At 35.8% G+C, this 17640-nt stretch overlaps 1 protein-coding gene across 1 annotated transcript in view; it reads left to right on the top strand.

Moving 5' to 3' along the window:
* ARL5B (ADP ribosylation factor like GTPase 5B) overlaps positions 1-3714 on the top strand; it is a 30440-nt gene extending 26726 nt beyond the window's left edge. Inside the window, exon 6 of the mRNA XM_008055245.2 lies at positions 519-3714. Within this exon, the coding sequence (XP_008053436.1) occupies positions 519-567 (49 nt within the window). The 3' untranslated portion in view covers positions 568-3714. The remainder of the gene's footprint in view (positions 1-518) is intronic.
* Positions 3715-17640: the final 13926 nt, after the last annotated feature.

Below are 17640 nucleotides of genomic sequence, written 5' to 3'. Positions count from 1 at the left end.
GTTATATATGGACTACCCAATTTAGATTGGAGAACTTGTTTATTCTCTAATTAACCTGGCCTTCATAGTTTTTCTCTTAGTATTTCTCAGAAATAGCTTGCAATGGGATAGCTATGTGTAGGCGTTTTGACATATACTTTTAAGACTAGGTTGTAAGTATTCCATTCCCTTCCACTTAGAAGGATAACGCTATATTCCTACTATCTTTCTATAATGGTTTTAGTTTCAATTACTTTTAGGTTGGTGCAGAGGTATTTACAATCTTGATGGCAAAACTGTCAAAGCTGTACCTTCAAGATGAGTCTGAAGCAATTTCCCACATTAGTTGACTGATTAAGATCATTAAGTGAATCTCCCATTTAAAAATTCCATCTCTTATAGTGTTATAATTGAATGTTGAAATATATAAATAATGATTCTACTACCAGCCTTTGGGTAAGACTTGGAAATAATAAATATGTTTTCGATTTTTAGGTATATGGCTTTTAATTTTGAAAATACTTCTGTCTTTTATTCAGGTTATGCCAAGGTCTAGAGTGGATGACCTCCCGGATTGGAGTGAGATAACTTTTTTGCTTGAAAGAGACTGCTCTATTTATTCTATGACATGAACATTTTTTCCTAGTACCTTTGGCTGCTAAGGCAGCAGCATGTTTAATTTATAACAACACAAACCTCTATGAGCAACACTTGAATCAAGTGCAGCTGAACTGGAACATAAAAGATTTTTTCTTAACTTTTTTTTAATGCACTAATCTTCATTTGGTTGAACATAATAATGTATAACCATGTTTTCAGCAACAGACTTCTGTTTATTCTAATTATTCAGTGACTGCCTTGTAAGAAATGTTTGTCATGTGTGTAATGTTTTCTGAAATGTTGTTATAACCTTAATGACCAATTGCTTTCACTTCTTGACCACCACTTCCTTCCGACCAGAGAATTACTGGTTTGATAGAGTAGTCGTGGAAATCATCAGGTACTGCTTGCAGACTTTTCCAGCATTAAACTTTTGTTTCCCCTGTAAACCTTTATCTGTGGACAGAACTTATTATCAAGAAAGAAATCTGCCTAGAGGATATATATATATATAAGGAAGATTAAACATCATGAGTATTTGCCTTTAAACTTCTTTCACATTATTGCAAATCATGGAATAATTTTAAAGTTGCTATTAGCATGAAGAGTAAGTAAACTGTTTATCTAAAGGAATTAAGTTCACTCTTCTGCTTAAAACATTTGGTCAAAACTAATAAGGTAAAATATATATTTGAAAGTCCAGCTTTGTTGTTAAATATTTTGGAATAAATCTGGTATTTTAAGACTGTCACATTACTGGATGCATATACAACTATCAGAAGTTATTAAAGCATACCAGAACTAAAAATAAAATAAGACACTTGGAATATATTTTAGTATCAGTTTAAAAACAGCTTTATCATCAGCTAAAATTTCAGCTATTCTTTTTGCAAGAGGCATCACATCTGATTTGGGCAGTAGCTAAAGCCAAAATTTGAACTGTTCATTTTCTTTCTTAAAATTGGAAATTGAGTCTGTCATGGCATTTTTTCACCAGCAGTATATTACTTAGAAAACCATGTGGCTGTCCTTGAATCCGTTTGAAGGTGTTGTGTAACAGACTTGAAACAATTTCCATCTTTGTAGTTATGCCTCAAGTTTTACAGCCTTCTAGGAAACTGCTGAGTTTAATCCCAGCTTTTAGAATATTATTACAAGACTCAAAGTTATTACTTTTTACAACTTATAAATTAAAAAGAACAACCATAATCTATCAAAAGTTTATTTATTGGATAGCATTAAAAAGTTTTTGAGGCAGTTGTCTAATATGAACAATAATCTAAACAGTGCATACCTTAAAAGGGAGGACAAGTATTGTAATTTCAGTTCTGTTCATTCAAATGTGTGATTTTGATGCAATGAAAAGTATAAAACACATACTTAGAGAATACTTCATTTTTGCAGTATTTTTTATTTGGATCAAAAATAAGATTCAGTGTTCATATGAATATCAAAACCTCTAAAAAGTGGTATTTTAATTCAAATATTTTTTGTTTGTAAGTTGATTTAAATTTTGCTCTTTTTTTGGATATACTTGATTTATTATATTTAGTCAAATTAATTTAGTCAAATGTTGTAACTTTTTTTTTCTGATTTCTTTTTAGTGGTAGCACACTCTTGAACTGAAAAGTGGCCAGAGAAAAGCTTTCTATACTTTGGAAAACATTTAACTTTGTTTTGAACCTTTTTCTTAGTGATTCTCTACCAAGTAGAAGATAAGTTTAGCTTAGTTTTTAATATAACCCATAATCAAGAACATGAGAGAAAAGCAGATGTCAATCACTGTGGATGCTTTGTGGTGTGTGTGTGTGAAGAGGAGGGGTTAAGAAAATGCCATTTACCTAAAGCACACTTTGCCTGAATTTCTACTTGGTTATATGGTTTACCATAAACACTGAGGGTGATTCTTGTAAGTCTGTCCTGAGAAAAAGCATATTTAGTACTCCTGTACATGTTCTTGTGAAATAATTATCTGCCTTCTTGTATCTAATAAGATTGGCTGGCTCAGTTTTCTTCTATCAAATTATATCATTATTTTTTTATATTACCACATCAGCATTATATTGAAAGTGTTTTTAATAGTTGATTGTATTTTGTCAAAAACTACTAGTATAGATTCAAATTTACTATTTAATTTTTAAAATACAATTTATTTTATCGTCTAAATCCTTTTAAAAGAATAATTTGTTAGTTTGGGATTAGAAATGATTTATGTTAACCATGTGTTGAAGCTGAAATCAGCATCCAAGTAGATTTTGAACCAATTTGGAAAAGTTCAATTAGGATATTCCAAATAAGATTTTATAAGAGTAGTTTTGTAGATTTTCATTGAACCTTTCCTGTTACAGTAACATGAAACTGATTATCCTTTACTCCAAGAGAATGTTTTGACTCAAGCAAATATCTAATACTAGAGCACTGATTCAGACATTCATTGTAAATCAACCAACTATAAGATACTGTGTGATGAAAATGTAAATTTGTAATTAGTGCCTTTATTCATGTTTTAAGATAAGTTCTCAGTTTTGTACTATATCTGTTCTTTCGAAATTGCATTAGTTCAACAGCAGAGTAACTTGAGTTTGACCTTCCCCTTCACATATTGCCTAGCAGAGTTTCTAGTCAATGAAAGGCAGGGGACCCACCCATCCTTAGAAGATTCTGCCTTTTATTTTTAGTTTGAGGGTAACAAAATTAAATTTTAACTGAAGTATTTTCAATATGTTATACCTAAAATGTAAAACTACCTTGGAAGTTCAAATATATCTTTTCTCTTAATTTTGTACAGGTCTTTTTCTTCATCTTTAAACCTATCATTTTTATTGAGGCCCATATACAAACTCTTAGAGTTAACAGGCCCTTTTATGAGGAAATATACTGAATATTTTATTGTTACTGTAGTTTAATTCCTTAAAACATGGTATATTAATATATATAATGTATTGAAAACTGAAGATTAAATAATTTTTGCTTTTATTTTCTTGTGTTACTATGCTTTAAGGTATAATTACTTTTATTCTATATTCATTAGAGGAAAGATAATAAATTTAAGTTTTATTGCTCAAAACATTTTTTCATGGCTACCAACCCTATAGCTGTAGTCATTTTGATTAAGCATAGTTTAGCTTTCATTATCTATAGCATAAAGAGAAAATATTTATTTTCCTATGGAAACAGTGAGTATTATAAGTGGTGCTATAGACAATATTCTCTGAAGGGTGTCACAAATTGTAAACAGAATTATTTCTGAGTAATTATCCTTATTTAACCATTAACTATGTAGAACCGTATCAGCAGGAAAATGTACTGGTACCATGCCTATAGATGGTTACATTTCATTGGAATTTGTTTTTGAAAACCAACTTTATGAGTCAAACTTTTCATCCATAACTTTAAATCCAAAAAACTTCATATCTCATTCAATTTTAAAGGATCTTTTACATTTTGTCAGGATAAAGTCACTTTAAAGATACAGCATGGTATCTCCTACCTAGTAGAATATTGTGCTGGCTATCTAAAGAAGTGGGTTCACATCTTAATTTGACCATTTATCAGTTGTTTAGTTGACCTTGGACAGTTACTGTCCATCGTCTTTCTTTAGTGTTTCTCAAACTGAGGAACTTACACAAACTAGAACTTTAACATGTCATTTGGTTTCAAAATTCTGAATTTGTATGTACTATTACTGAAATTTAAAAGCTTAAAAAATAGTAGGGCAATGCATTTAATGTGAAAGCAAATTTATATTTATCTGTTATTTTATCCCACCTCTTATTTTATTTAGTATATTAATAAAATCAGGTAGGGAAAAAAGTATCAATTAATAACTGCTATTCAACTTAAATAGGATAAATAGCTAATGACAATGCAAAAGAGAAAACAAGCCATACTGTTAAGGAAATGCTATTAAGCTGCTTATAAAGCACCAGTGTGTGTTGGAAATATTCTCTTCTAGAGAATTTACGTTGCTTATTTTCCTGGCTTTTAGTAATTGAATGGGTGTGGTAGTTTGTTCAGCTTTTATTGCCTTTGATGCCACCCCAAACTACAGTTCTTTTTGGCTTTCCCATGGTGAAAGGATAGTGCAGCCAGGATGTTAATATTTTACAAATGTCTGCATAAATCTGAAAATAGTTTTTCAGTAGCTTCTTAATCCTTGTTCATTTAGTATTACTGTGAAGACTGAAATCCAAAAGACAGAGTCCCCAAAAAAGTATTTTTTAAGAATTCTAAATGTGACCAAAGCTAAATAGAAACGGTCAATATAAAAAATATGTTCAAGGCCAGGCGTGGTAGCTCACACCTGTAATCCCAGCACTTTAGGGGAGGCTGAGGTGGGAGGATAGCTTAAGCCCAGGAGTTCATGACCAGCCTAGACAACATAGCAAGACCTCATCTCTACAGAAAATTTTAAAAAATTAGCCAGGTGTGATAGCACACACTTGTAGTTCCAACTACTCTGGAAACTGAGGTGGAAAGATGACTTGAGCCCAAGAGGTCGAGGCTGCAGTGACCCTTGGTCACACCACTGCACTCCATCCTGGGCAACAGAGTGAGATCCTGACTCAGAAAAACAAACAAAAAAACCTTTAAACTGCTCCATTTTAAATTTAACATAGAAAAATTGTGTTTAACAGAACTAAAGTCAGCTTTAAAGGTGGGAAATGTTAATTTTGAAACTTAGAGGTATGCCTTAGAAATCGTCAAAACACTTGAAAGTGAAGACAAACATGGAAGAAAAATCTTCAAAAGGATATTAGGAAAGACACAATGTGAACGAAAAAGATGAGCCCCCTTCCCCCATTTAGGGCACACTAAAAAGTAGTCTTTTACCATAGAACTAGATGGTCTGTGTTATTTTTTTTTAATGTGGCCAAAAGACTGATTAGGTTTTTAGAATAGTGGCATCTTTTGTGTTTTTAAAGCCAGTAATCTGCATTTTCTCCTGGAAATGGAGAAATAATAAATGTGGAAAATAAAGTTCTAAAAGAATGGGAATATTATTTTGCACAACTTCTAACTTTTTAATTAAAAAATTACCTCATTTTTCAATCCATAAGGTGCTTTGTTCAAGTTTGTGGGATGTTGTACCATCCCATGAAATTCTACACCCAAACTGTATTTGAAATATGCAAAATTCATTGTTAAGGGATAGCATTCCTTGGAAATTTTGTTTTGTTTTATTCTTGTTTACCACCAGCAGGGATAACATGGTATATATATCCGATTCACATATGGTTTCCATGAAAGCATATTCACTATTTAGTTAGTTCAGTTAAATAAGGGAAAGAAAAAAATCCTTAAATTTGATCGATTCTATTATACTGTGAATACGTTTCCATCAATGTTGGTAAGATACCAAATGACTATCAGTTGATTTCAGTTGTATATGATTTATTTGCATGTTTTAGCCCTATTCAAAAGAAACTATAATCATTTTAATGTTACATTTTTCCCTCAGGAAATTCAGGGACTCTGAAAGCTCTATTTTATTCTCTTGGAGTAAACTTTCAGTGTAGTTGTGAAAATTTTTATTTTTTATTTCAAAAAATATTTAGCTGCTATTTCATCGAAAGTGTGAAATAAAACGATAGTCATTATTTTTTTCAATTATGGAATAGTTACAAATTTTACCCTATTAATCTGTTCCACAGAACATAGTTAAAAACAAGAACAACAAAAACAAAAGAAATGACAAAAACTAAAAACAGTTACTGTCTTGCTCTTAGATTTATTCTAACCAGAGCATAATGATTATAAGCACATATTGTTATCTTAACATAAATTCATAAATTGGTGCTTTAGAGCATTAAAGAGGAAGCAGCAGGCCTGGTAGTCAGTATGTTTCTTGCCTCAGAATGTAAAACTAATTTTAAAATAGTGTGTGTATTCATATTTCTGTGCATTTCTTAAGATTTAAATGCAAAATGTTATCCTTCAAGCTTCAGGCTTTCTGAAAAAACTAACAATATCTTAGTTAACCAGCTTGGTCAAAATAAGATGATATTAACAAGGTCAAAATTACTAATTACATCTCTCTGTGGGTCCTCTGGTATTATACAGAGGAAAGAGAAATGCCTTTTACACCACAAACTGTGGTTCTCCATCCCAACCAAGCAACTGAAATGTATGTTATTAGTCCAATATATAAGCATTAACAAAAAACAGAAAGTAAAAGCAAACTAATTACTTGATGCACTCACGTCGTCACTTCTTGAAAATGGTTCAAAGCATGTTTTTCTGATGGGTTGTTTAAAAGACATTTTAAAAATTGTAATATTTCATCACTGTTATGAAATGCTTTTGTATGTTAAGTTTAGGTTGCTGGTACTCATGATTTTCTGTTTCTGCAATTATGTTCTAATGAGTTGCTTGCATGCCTACTTACCCAAGTAAAAGGATGCTGTTTGCTCTGGAATGTTCATCTTTTAGACAGGTTTTGGCTCATTTGCAATCATGGTGCAATATAGTGTAACATTCATTTGTTTTCAGTCAACAGTTTTATTTTTGTCATAATAAATAATTACTTTTCCAATATGAAGTGAACTCAGTGTTTTCTATTAAAGATCAAATCTACTTGAACAGTCTTTGGGGGAATTTTAATTGATAGTGGGGGGCTCATGGAACCCAGGGTCAGGAATATGGCTGAATTTCTAAGACCAAGACTAGAGACTGAACACTGAAGAGAAACCAAGAAGTTATCTTCTATTCGTCTCCTTCCCAATTTTTCACTAGACTGGATTTCTCTGTTTCCTGATCCACATGGCAGATTATGTCCAAGTCTGATAGCTCCTATATTATCTTTGCACAAAGGAGAAGTCAAATTATTGTTAGAAGTCAGATTATTGTACAGTTCCATATTCCCCAGAGAAATTGTTCATTAGCTTGGAGAGGTAGGTCTCTGATCCAAACAACTGACAAAGTAGAAAGGTGCATTTATCAGAGAAGGGGGCTCCCTGTAGTTATTCCAAATTGGTGTGTATGCCATTGTGGGATATAATTTGGATCACCTGCATACTGTGTTTTCTTAAATTGTGGTTTTATATTTTTAAAATTGAGAAATAATCTAATGGTAAGTAGGATAACAAAATTTTACTATATTCATTACTTAGGTTCCTCTGAAGTTGTGATTTTTAATTCCAACCTTTTTTTTCACAGGTCTCTTTTAAGTATGTGATGACAGGTCCAGGCATGATGGCTCATGTCTATAATCCCAGCAACTTTAGGAGGCTTGAGGCAGGAGGATCTCTTGAGGCTAGGAATAATTTTTAAAACTCAAATCATAAAAATACAATTTTAAAATGAGCAAGAGATCTGACACTTTGCCAAGATAAAAGGATGCAAATAAGCACATGAAAAGATGCTCACCATCATCAGTCATTAGGAGAATGCAAATTAAAACCACAATGAAACACCTTTTAGAATGTGCAAAATTAAAGAATGACTAGGTCAATTGTTGCTTAGAATGTGGAGCAACAAGGATCCTTGTACACCAATAGTAGGAATGTTAAAATGGCACAACCATTTTGGAAAAGTGTATACTTACTGTATGCCCTGGCCATTCTATTCCTAGTGTCTCTTGGCTTAACCAAGAGAAAGCATGTTTGTCATATGGGGATGTTCTGGAAGCTTCATGCCTAATAGTTAAAAACTAGAAACAACTAAATGGCCACCAGTAGGTGAGTGAATAAACAAATTGTGACACATTTATACTATGAAATACTTCTCAACTATAAAATGCAATGAACTATTGATACAACAAATTGAATAATCTCAGAATAATTGTGCTGAGTGATTATATAATTCTATAAAAGTACTGTAATCTATAGCAACAGCAGGCATATCAGTTATTTGGGAGTGAGGAGTGGAGCAGAGTTACAGAGGCTCTAGAAAACTTGGAGTGATTAATATTTTCATTTTCTGGATCGGGTGGATGGTTTCACAAATGTATACACAACAAAGTTTTTTTTTTGACTTGGAGTCTCACTCTGTCACCCAGACTGGAGTGCAGTGGCCGCTCCTGGCCACCGCAGCCTCGACCTGCTGGGCTCCAGCGATCCTTCCACCTCAGCCTTCCAAGTAGCTGGAACTACAGGTGCACGCTATCATGCCAGCTAATTTTGATTTATTGTAGAGATGAGGTCTCGCTAAGTTGCCCAGGCGGGTCTTGAACCTGTGGGTTCAGGCAATCCACTCACCTCAGCCTTCCAAAGCTCTGGAATTACAGGCTGAGCCACCGAGCCCGGCAACAAAACTTTTCAAATTGTGCACTTTAAACACACAGTTTAATGTTCATTAATTACACCTACATAAAGCTGTTTTAAAAAATAGGCATGAATCTTAAATTCAGCTGATTTTAAAAAACCAGGTAGAATAAAACCTTTCTTCTCTCAGAAGAAATCTGAATGTTCTGTAGTGTACAAGATCTTGCTATGTTGCCCAGTCTGGTCTCAAACTCCTGACCTCAAGTGATCCTCCTGCCTCAGCCTTCCAAAGTGCGCCATACCTGGCCTTAACTTTTTTTTTTTTTTTAAGAGACAGGGTCTCACTCTGTCACCCAGTCTGGAGTGCGGTGGCATGATCGCAACTACCATAGCCTCTACCTGCTGGACTCAGGCAAGCCTTCCACCTCAACCTTTCAAGTAGCTGGAACTACAGGCGCATACTGCCTGGCTAAATTTTTTGATTTATTGTAGAGATGAGATCTCACCAAGTTGCCATTCTGCCTATTTTTAATGCTACCTCCTATTTACAGTGGCCAAATACAGAAGCATCAGTAGTGAGTTGTGGCTCATCACACTTAAATGATCAGCTTTGTATTTAACCTCCATATATAACGTGTAGTTTATGAAATAGCCATGTAGTTTCTTAATTACTAACCCAAAACTTGCTTGGAACATGCTTCATAGTGGATTTTTGTTGTTTAGCAGAGAATCTTGGTGTCAAAGTACAATTTTTAAAAGTTAAAAACAACTCATATAACTCTATAAGGAATATCTGGCAAAGATTTATTTAACTCAAAAATTAAGGAAACAGTTTACGAAGTTGATTCAAAGGAGTATATATCTGAAAAACTTGACAGTTTTTAGTTCTCTACATGTTAACATTTATCTATAGAGTCTGGGCCCTAATTGATAATAAATAGTAAGTCAAATAGAGTTATGCATCTTCCCCTGAAAGTCAGACGGTCTTTAAGTGGACTTGGTAGACTGTGCCCTAGGATGACTTTGAAAGGCCATGGTAAAAAAATAAATAAATAAATAAATAGTAATCTTTCCCCTTATTTTCAAGTTTCGGCTATTTTTTTTAACGCAGGACATTTTTATTTTCATCTTATTAGAGCACTGGCTTATCAAAATACGGAATACAAAGCGGGCTTCAGAGAAGGGAATAAACCAACTAAGAGACAGACCTTTTTTGGTGCCTGTGAAATTTAGTATAAGTACTAAATACTGCTGAACAGGCTCCCTAACTTACCATTTCAAAACTCTGGATGGTCCAGACTAGGATGATTATGCAAAAGAACCCCCTGGGCAGTGATTTGGTTACCACCCTGCATTTCCCCAAATTACAATTGATTCAGGAAGTGGCTACATGCCAGAATAAGTGTTTGCTTTGTTCAGGGTGCCCCTTTAGCTCACATGAAGCAGTATTTCATTCCCCGGAACATAGGAATGTGTTACCTTACATGACAAGAGGACCTGGAGATGGGGATATTATCCAGGATTATCGAGGGACACCTAGTTGTAATCACAAGGGTCCTGATTATGAGAGGCACAGGAGGATCAGAATCAGCAGCAGGAGATGTGATGGCAGAAACAAGATTCTAAAGTGAGGGAAATGTAAGGAAGTGTGAGGAAGAGGCCATGAGCCAAGGAATGCATGTGACTTCTGGAAGTTGAAGGAGGAAATGGACTCTCCCCATGAGGGAATGCAGCCTTGCTGGCACCTTCAGTTTAGACTACAGCTCTGGAATACAATTTTGTTGTTTTGAACCACAAAATGTGTGGTAATTTGTGGCAGCAGTGTAGGAAACAAATAAAAGGCCACATTTGTTTTCCCAAACTGTTACAGATTGGTGAGCTGGGGAAGACTTAGCTGAGATACTACTTTGAGGAGAGAAACTATCAGTTTGTAGTTTCTATGACTCTAATACATAGAAAACACTAAGTAGTAAATTAATTGAGTGATATACAATTTAAAACCTAATTTTTCCTTATATTCTTACATTCAACTTATATATCTTACACTATTAAGTAATTGTAGTTCATTTTAAGTTATGTCCAAGGAGGTTATTAAACACGGTCTATTATTACACAACGTTGATTATACTGTCTTAAACAATTTTAAAGAATATTTAAAAATATATTTGAATATTTTAAACACTTCAAATCTGACTGAACTTTCCCACATATTTAGATAATTTTATTAAATCTAAAAAATTTAATGGAATAGATCTTCATTTTCTTAAATATTCACTTAGTAAGTTTTCTTATAACTGCTTAAAACTGACAATCAATTATTTATTGATGCATTTTAAGTTGAAATCATGTTAGATTCTTTCATATGGCAAATCCTAAATATTTACATACTGTATATATTAAGTAGATATATGTTATTTTAAAGCCTAACACAAGGGCATTATACTATGGGCTTAATTTACTCAGTTCTGTACATATTGTATTGATTTAAAAGAACTTTCTTTGTTAAAAAGACCCATCCCACTGAGAATACAAATGTGTAATCCTAGTAGGCAAAGTAAGTTCCATCTCAGTGGGCTGAGGTTTTTGACCTGAGATTTTTGTGAGAATTTGGAGAGTTGATGCTTTATTTACCCTTGAGGAGTCTTCTGTAACAGAAGAAAATGAAGCCAGAGCTAACGTTTCTTGAACCTTCTCCATGGTAGTCAACAGCTTTAGAATAGCGTGTATCTTTTTTAAATCCTGGCTTTGCCACTTACTTTGTAACTTTGGGCAGGTGACTTACCTCTCTCTTTCCTCACTCTAAAATAGGAATAAATGCATTTATCTTCATAAAGTAAGCAAGTTTTCTTATAACTGTGTAACTATGCAGTTAGAGTTCTATAATGATAGAGAATCTGTGCCCTCCAAAATGGGGTTGGTTATTTTATCACTTCTTTCACAATCATTATCCTATGTTTATTGTATAACTTGAAGTAAGGATACTTGGGAATCATATCATTTATTGCTTGATTCTATTCTTAATTATTTTCATATTCTATTTAAATCACAGCTGGTCAAAGTTGCCTGTCTGAAAGATGGAATTCTCTCTGATACTGGATCTTGCTACTGAGCCAAAGGAGATGGGAAGTATATAGACAGTTACTGTGGAATTGGTGGATGGATGAGATTCAAGTCATAGTGTTTTAGGAATGAGTTTGAGAGGATCAGATAACTAATTGTTGTACATCAATACTGATATGTACTAAGCTGAAAATTTCACATGCCAGGCCCTAGGCTAGCTTACTCCATTTTATAAACTCATTTTTCTACAACAACTTTATGAAGATAAATGCATTTACTCCTATTTTAGAGTGAGGAAAGAGAGAGGTAAGTCACCTGCCCAAAGTTACAAAGTAAGTGGCAAAGCCAGGATTTAAAAAAGATACACGCTATTCTAAAGCTGTTGACTACCATGGAGAAGGTTCAAGAAACGTTAGCTCTGGCTTCATTTTCTCCTTTTAACGGAATGGAAGGGAAATGAAAGAATTTCTTCTAGAAGTGCTTTTTCCCCAAAAAAAGCATGCATAGGCATGATGGAAGTCACTTCACTAGCAAAAACAGTTTGGACTTAGAACAGGGAAACTACAGCTCAAAAGAGGAGGAGAGAGAAAACTTGGAGAAGTGACTAAGCTAAATAGGGACTCTTAATATCTCTGCTTAAAAACGAAACAAAAAGCAAAAGCAAAGTGGCTTCTTTTCAAAACTTTTTAAATTTTCTTCCTCATCAATGTTCTAATTTATGTTTTTGTGAATTTATGGCTTACATGAAGTACATAAAACAATGTATGTAGTTTCACATATCAATAAAGTGAATACATGTACCCACCACTTATTATTGTCTTCAGTATCTCTCCCTGGAAGAGGCATACTTCATATGGTTATTATTTTCACCTTCATTCAAATGTACTTGAGACCATGTTTCACCTCCATGGGCTTTCCGGGGGAGAGTGAGGGTTGTGACTGCCCCTCACCCTGATAAAGTAAACAGGTTAGAATTAGGGAAATATCAGAACTGAAGGAGGCTGTAGGAAAATTCAGAAACCTGTGAAAACTCTTGCAGGGATGGCCCCAATTTCAGAGCTGCTAGAAGGTTAAAAAATAATAATAATAAACAGTTAACATAACCAACATGCTGCAGTCTACCACTTTGTCTGTGGTTGAGAGCTGACCACCAGACTGGGCACAGTTGGGGAATTGCCCTGGGCATGCACACAAATTGCCAAGTTGATTTGCTTTAAGCTTCATCTTTATTATATGCTTTTTAGCATACCAAATAACATACTCTCAGCACCATGACAGTTCCAACTCTGCCCACTTATAGTAATAAATTGGGTAGCATGCCAATTCCAGGAACTGTGCACTCATCTCTTAGAAAAATCCACCCCTTTAATAGAATATTTCATCCCTTCATTATTGTCGCTCGCAAAAACCCATAACCAAAGATGTCTAGCATGACACTTCCTTGTGTTTGCCCAGTTTTTTCTAAAGTGTGTACTGTTCTGTTGCTTTCACTTTTAATAAATTCACCAACTTCTTGCTACTTTTGACTTGCTCTGAAATTCTTCTCTGTGGTGAAGTCAAGGACCCAGAACAGAGTAATACAGAGAATCCCAGTAACACCCCCAAACTCACAGATTGCCCCAGTGACAGGTATGCATATTATTGTGATAAGGAGAAATCTGATGGGGGTTGGGAGAAGAGCTTTTGGGCCAGATATGGTAGCTCACGCTTGTAATCTGAGCACTTTGTGAGGCAAAAGTGGGAAGATCTCTTCAGCCCGGGAGTTTGAGACCATCTGGGCAAAAAATAAAAAACAAAAAAATTAGCTAGGCTTGGTATACACCTGTAGTCCCAGTTACTTGGGAGAATGAGAAAAAAGGAATGCCTGAGCCTAGAATGTTGAGGCTGCAGTGAGCTATGATCATGCCACCAGACTCCAGCCTGGGTGATGGGAGTAAGAACCCAAATGAAAAAAGAAAAAAAAAAGTATTGTCTCCTTTATTTCTGGGAGCCTGTGGCAAACAGATTGTCCAGATCTGAGCTCATAAGAAAAAGCAAATAAGCCAGGCTTGGTGGCTCAACCTGTAATCCCACGCCTTTGGGAGGCTGAGGTGAGTGGATTGCCTGAGCCCGCGGGTTCAAGACCTGCCTGGACAACTTGGCGAGACCTCATCCCTACAATAAGTCAAAAAATTAGCTGGGCGTGGTAGCGTGCGCCTGTAGTTCCAGCTCCTTGGAAGGCTGAGGCGGAAGGATCGCTGGAGCCCAGCAGGTCGAGGCTGCGGTGGCCAGGAGCTGCCACTGCACTCCAGTCTGGGTGACAGAGTGAGACTCCAACTCAAAAAAAAAAAAAGATAAAAGCAAATAATCAGAACAACTCAACCCTGATAAATTTTGTTAAGGCCAATGAGTTATAACTTCCAATGAGCCCAATAAATCTCTCTCTGTAGATAGGTCCCTGCATTTCTAGGTGAGACTCCTTTGGTGATAGATTCCACTAAGACACAAATTTTGGTGCACTTTTGGGAAAACGTGATACTGCTTTTAAGGAAGAAAAAGCAATCTGGGTATGTGCCCATGAAACTGAGAATAAAAAGGTTTTCTGGTCCAGACTAAAGAAAGGAAAAGACTCTTTCTGCTATAATCCCCACAGGTAAGCACAAAGACAAGTTTAAAATCAATTTCAATCAATGATAGGCTGATGTGAATGCATGTGTCTGATGGTTAATCAGTGATGGCTCAATGCTTCAGATAGTTAGCCAATCAGTAACAGTCAGTGACCAAGTTTCCACTTTGGGGGAATTTGATAGAGAGCCTGAAATTCTCCCAATACATAAATTCCATCCAAAACTGTATATAAGATCACCTCTTGTTTTGTTCAGAGAGATTAACCCTTAGAATAGTTCTCAAATTATGGGGACACAGGTAGTCAGGACCTTCTGAGGATGGGTGTTCCTGAGCTAAATTTTTTTTTTTAAGGATAATTCTCAAACTTTGATATCCGTATCCACTGGAAACATGTTCGAAATGCTAATTCTTAGGCTCCATTCCAGACTTCTTGTATTAGAAACCCTGGGGGTAAGGGCCCAGCAATCTCAACGAGCCCTCCTGATGATTTCAATGTAGGTTCACGTTTGAGAACTGCTCTAGTTGCCTTACAAATCCAACTCTTCCTTGCTTTGGGAGAAATACCTGTTTCAGCTATTGAATGGTGGCATCTTGCTTTAACAAAATGAGACTATGATTATTTCTGCAGAAAAAGCCAAGAGAAGGACCAAGCACACTGTGGGGAGAGAGCTGGTGGAGGGGAGAGGGTGGAGCTTGTCTTATCAGGAATAGTGAAGAATCCTGGAATAGGAAAGAAGGGTTTCTCAGCCTAACATTGATTGGATATTCAAGTAGAAAACATGAACATTAGCCAGTGCAATCCAAACTTGCTGAAATCACAATAGGAAAGAGAGCTAGACTGGCAAACTCCATTCTGAGAGCCTGGAAAATTACAATGTCTAGCTAGCTTTTTTTTTTTTTTTTTTGAGTTGGAATCTCACTCTGTCATTCAGGGTGGAGTACAGTAGTGTGATCACAGCCACCGCAGACTCCACCTGCTGGGCTCAGGCGGTCATTCTACCTCAGCCTTCCAAGCAGCTGAAATTACAGGCACATACCACCATGCTCAGCCAATTTTTTGATTTATTGTGGAGATGAAGTCTCACCATGTTGCCCAGGCTGGTCTCGAACCCTTGGGCTCAGGTAATCCCCTCACCTTGGCCTCCCACAGTGCTGTGATTATAGGCATGAGCCACCATGCCCAGCCTACGATGTTTAGCTTTTAAGGTAACTTTTTATCTCCAGGCTAGTGGTAAGAGTGAATGAAACACAAACCTACTCAACAAAGGGAGTGGCTAAAAAGCCTTTTATATTCTTAGCAAGCAAGTATGGTAGAAAGCAGAATCTAACAGTTGCCAGGAATGGCTTTTTCCTTTTTAAAAAAAAAATAGACTTTACTTTTTAGAACTGTTGTAGATGCACAGCAAAATTGAGGAGAAAGTATCGATTGTTCTTATAGGTATGGGCAACTCCCACAACCTCCAGCCACTCTCTCCTACTATCAACATCCTGCATCACAGTGGTGCATTTGTTACAATCAATGAACCTACCATGGACACATCATTATCATCTAAAGTTCATAGGGTTCACTCTTGCTATTGTACATTCTGTGGGTTCTAACAAATGTGTAGTAAAATGTACCCACCATATGATATCATACATATCTACTGCCCTAAAAATCCTCTGTGATCTGCCTGTTCATCATTTCCTTCCACTTAACCCCTGGCAACCACCGATTTTTTTTTTTCTGTCTTCATAGTTCTTTTCTCTACCAGTAAAATTGAAATGATAATACATTGAATTTGTGAATTCAACAGTTGTTATAATTATGTGTTGGAGGCGCAATAAGGTTATGAGGTTTACAAAGACTCGTTGAATAAATTATCCCATCTAGACTTCTGGACAATTTGGAGTGTGGTGACTCGGGGGTAACGAGAGCAACTGTGTGTGTATCTGCATCCTGGCTCTACAGTTTCTAACTGTATACCTTTGGACAAGTTATTTACACTCTTTGTACCTGTTTCTTTAAAACTGTGTGTGGGTTGTTGAAAAGATTAAATGAGGTATGCCAGGAAGAGCACTTAATACAGTACCTATAACATAACTGCTCCACAAATGTTAATTATTACTATAATTAGACAGTTATTTTTATCATTTCACACAAAAACTCTGATATATTAGCCACAGGAAATTATAGAGCTAGAAATCGAAACCCATGGTAAATCTATTACTTTCTTTACTATATCTTCCTAATGGCTGGTCAGCAGATGACTTGCATCAGAATCACCTAGCAGTAGTTGGTAAAAATTCAGGTTACAGGGTGTCCTCAGTCTTACTGAATCTCTGAAGGTGGAACCAAGGGAAGTTCATTTTTACAAGTAACTACAGAAAATTCCAAAGCACATCAAGGATCTAAAGAACCATGCAGCAGTCTTATTAGTCTAAGAATTTCATATAGGAAATTGGTGTTGGGATGTTACTTTTCATGCTTTGAAACATATACCAGCTCTAGTTCTTTCTTGAAACTTAGAAATTAAATTGTAGGGTGTAACTTGCATTTTATCTTCTTCCAGTAGTTTCACAATTGGTCAAAAGTATTAAAATTCTGATCTGAAACGGAACAAAAACAAAATTAGTAGAAACAGGTGGTATAAACAGGTGCAGGGCATTGTTCCTTATCATTCAAAGCTATCTACTCGACATGCTGGTGTACCTTGACTTTTTCCTGTTACTTGACCTTAAGCAACTTCCTTGGGATAATATTTTATTTTACTTTTTTGAAAGCAAGATTTTTTTTTTTTTTTTGAGATGGAGTCTCACTCTGTTGCCCAGACTGGAGTGTAGTGGCTGCTCCCGGCCACTGCAGCCTCGGCCTGCTGGGCTCCGACGATCCTTCCGCCTCAGCCTTCCAAGTAGCTGGAACTACAGGCAGACGCTACCACGCCCAGCTCATTTTTTGATTTATTGTAGAGATGAGGTCTCGCCTGCCAAGGCGGGTCTTGAACCCGCGGGCTCAGGCAATCCACGCACCTCAGCCTCCCAAAGGCACGGGATTACAGGCTGAATCACCGAGCCCAGCTAGTGAACACTTTCTTACTGAATTATCAAAGCAGTACAACAACTGAACTTAGGCAGTGAAGTCAGACAGAACTGGGTAGAAGTGTAACTCTGAAACTTACTAGGTATATGACCTTAGGTAAATTATCTCTCT

Source organism: Carlito syrichta, unplaced genomic scaffold, assembly GCF_000164805.1.
Source record: "Carlito syrichta isolate Samal-C Ts95f unplaced genomic scaffold, Tarsius_syrichta-2.0.1 Scaffold301791, whole genome shotgun sequence".
In the NCBI taxonomy this organism is placed as follows: Eukaryota; Metazoa; Chordata; class Mammalia; order Primates; family Tarsiidae; genus Carlito; species Carlito syrichta.
This window is presented reverse-complemented; position numbering and strand designations above follow the sequence as displayed.